Consider the following 2,165-nt stretch of genomic DNA (forward strand, 5'->3'; position numbering starts at 1 on the left):
GCCCCGCTGACTTCAGCGACGCTGTCACTCTACGATCACTACTACTTTTGCCGATGACGACGCTGGCGGTGCGGCGCCGTGCGGTGTGCGGCCTGGCGCTCCTCGCGCTGCTCTGCGGCTGCGCCTCCGTCTGCGGTGCGAATGCTGAAGGAACTGCTGGATCGCCTGAGAACCCTCCTCCTGATGTTGGGGGAAAAATATTTTTGCCGGTGGACGTGGCGTGTGAGTTGTCCGAGGGGAAGTTGCATTGGCGGCTCGCTGGAGAAAAGGGCTGGAACAACTGTGCGACCGTTACAAGCGAACCGGAAGATGAGGTTGCATGGCTGTGCGACAGCGCTGCATGGCTGTACGGTTGTTGGAACTGCACCGAGGCGTGTGCCGCTGCCGGTAGTGACGCTGTCGCGTTCACGATGAAAGTTGCGGCGTACGGGAAGAGCCAACTTTACAGGAAGTCGCTGGCGGCAAAAAGTGCTGCCGCTGGCGTCTCCTTTTCCGACGCGACAGGCGTTTGTGCGTTGGTGGGCGTGAATAACACGGGCGATGGATGCGCCGGTGAAAAACTCGTTGCGGCCAAACCACCGGCACCTGCGGCGGTCAGACTAACGGGAGGAACTGAGGCACAGCAGCAAGGACGGACAATTGAAGCCAAAAGTGAGCCGCAGCTGCAGGAGGAAGGCCGACGCGACGCAGGAGAAGCTGCAGCAGGTGCTGAGCGCGGCAACACCGGGGGCACCGCAGCGCAGAAGCCTGCAGGCCCTGCGCCTCAGCCCACGGCCAAGCCGCCTGCAGAGTCTGCGTCCCCGGTGGGTGGTGCCGGTGGGCAGCCCGCGCACACCGTTGAGGGCACAAAGCAGGTGGATGAACGTGTGCCCGCCACCAAAGTGCCGCCCAAACAGAGCGCACAGCCACAGGCGGGAGGTGGCTTGGCCCAAGGCGGCGTTGACGGTGCCACGGGGCACCCGAAAGCAGCAGAAGACGGTGAAGAAGCGGGAGGCGTTGCAGAACTTCAAGCGGCGGCTGTGCACGGCAGCGACTTGACAGCCCTCTCGCAGTCCACTGCCGGCGCCGAGACCATCGCCGGGGCCCAGCCGCCCGAGAGCAAAAGGCAGACGCAAGGGGCAGCGGCGGCGCAGAGCGGTGCCCAACCCGAAATTGACTCTACGGTCACCAGCGGCCCAGCTGCTCCCGCTGGGAGTCGGGCGGGGGCAACTCCACCAGTTCCCTCCACAGAGCCGAATGAGACCAATGCCGAAGACACCGCAGACCCCAATGCCGCTCGCGCAACTGCAGAGAGCGAGGCTAAAACCCCTGCAGCGCGGCCCCTCGCTACCAGCACAGATAACACCGCGACGACGACTGACGGTGACAGCAGCACCGCGGCCGCGCACTCCGCCTCCCCCCTCGTGCTGCTGCTTCTTTTGCTTGCGTGTGCGGCAGTGATTGTGGCCGCGTGAGTGACTGAGTGAGAGGGCCGTGTGTACATACAGCTCTTCCTTCTTCCTCTATTTGTGTGTCCCCCTGCACGGACTCTCTCGCCCTCGCATTACCTCACGAGGCACACACACATAGTGTGCTCATATATATATATACACCTCCACTCATGCAGGCCCGTCGGTTTTCTTTTCTTTTGTTTGCACCCGACGAGCCGCTGCCGTCCTGCTTGGCTGCATGGGTACAGCACCGTAACTTTTTTTGTCCTCTTTATTGTGTGTTTGCTTCCATTGCTTTCAGTGGGCGACCCCTTGCTTCCTCTTTCTCTCTCTTCCTGGATTGGGCTGTGCGGGAACAGAGAGAACGTGTGTGTGTGTGCTGGTCGTCCCACGTGTTGCTGCGCGTCTCCACGCTTCGGCTTCGCTTCACGGGGTTGTTTTGATTTGCTTGTGGGAATGTGCGAGCGGAATGGCCGCTTCGTGCATTGTGTCGTTCGGAATGTGCTGAATGCGCAGTCGATCATCTTTTCTTTGTTTTATTGTTCATGCGTGCACGCAGGAGTCGTCAAGGGCAAGGCGGGAAGAGTTGATGTTCTTGTTTTAGAGGCAAGTTTTTGCGGGGCGCCGCTGCCGTTCATCGCCACCCAATTGCCGTGGGGGAAACCGGGTCTTTTTGCCTCCCGCTGCTGCATTGGGCCTGGCGTGCGTGGTAGATGCTCCGGGGGCGAGACAAGT

At 61.2% G+C, this 2,165-nt stretch overlaps 1 protein-coding gene across 1 annotated transcript; it reads left to right on the forward strand.

Annotated features, from left to right (window-relative positions):
* On the forward strand, positions 1 to 1,454 carry Tco025E_10162 (mucin-like glycoprotein; the record flags this gene model as incomplete). Its single annotated transcript, XM_029376947.1, has 1 exon — positions 1 to 1,454. A coding segment is annotated over one exon (1,454 nt), but the record flags the coding sequence as incomplete, so codon positions are not given.
* Positions 1,455 to 2,165: the final 711 nt, after the last annotated feature.

This window comes from Trypanosoma conorhini (assembly GCF_003719485.1).
Source record: "Trypanosoma conorhini strain 025E chromosome Unknown Tco_14.4_contig_01506, whole genome shotgun sequence".
NCBI classification, from domain to species: Eukaryota; Euglenozoa; class Kinetoplastea; order Trypanosomatida; family Trypanosomatidae; genus Trypanosoma; species Trypanosoma conorhini.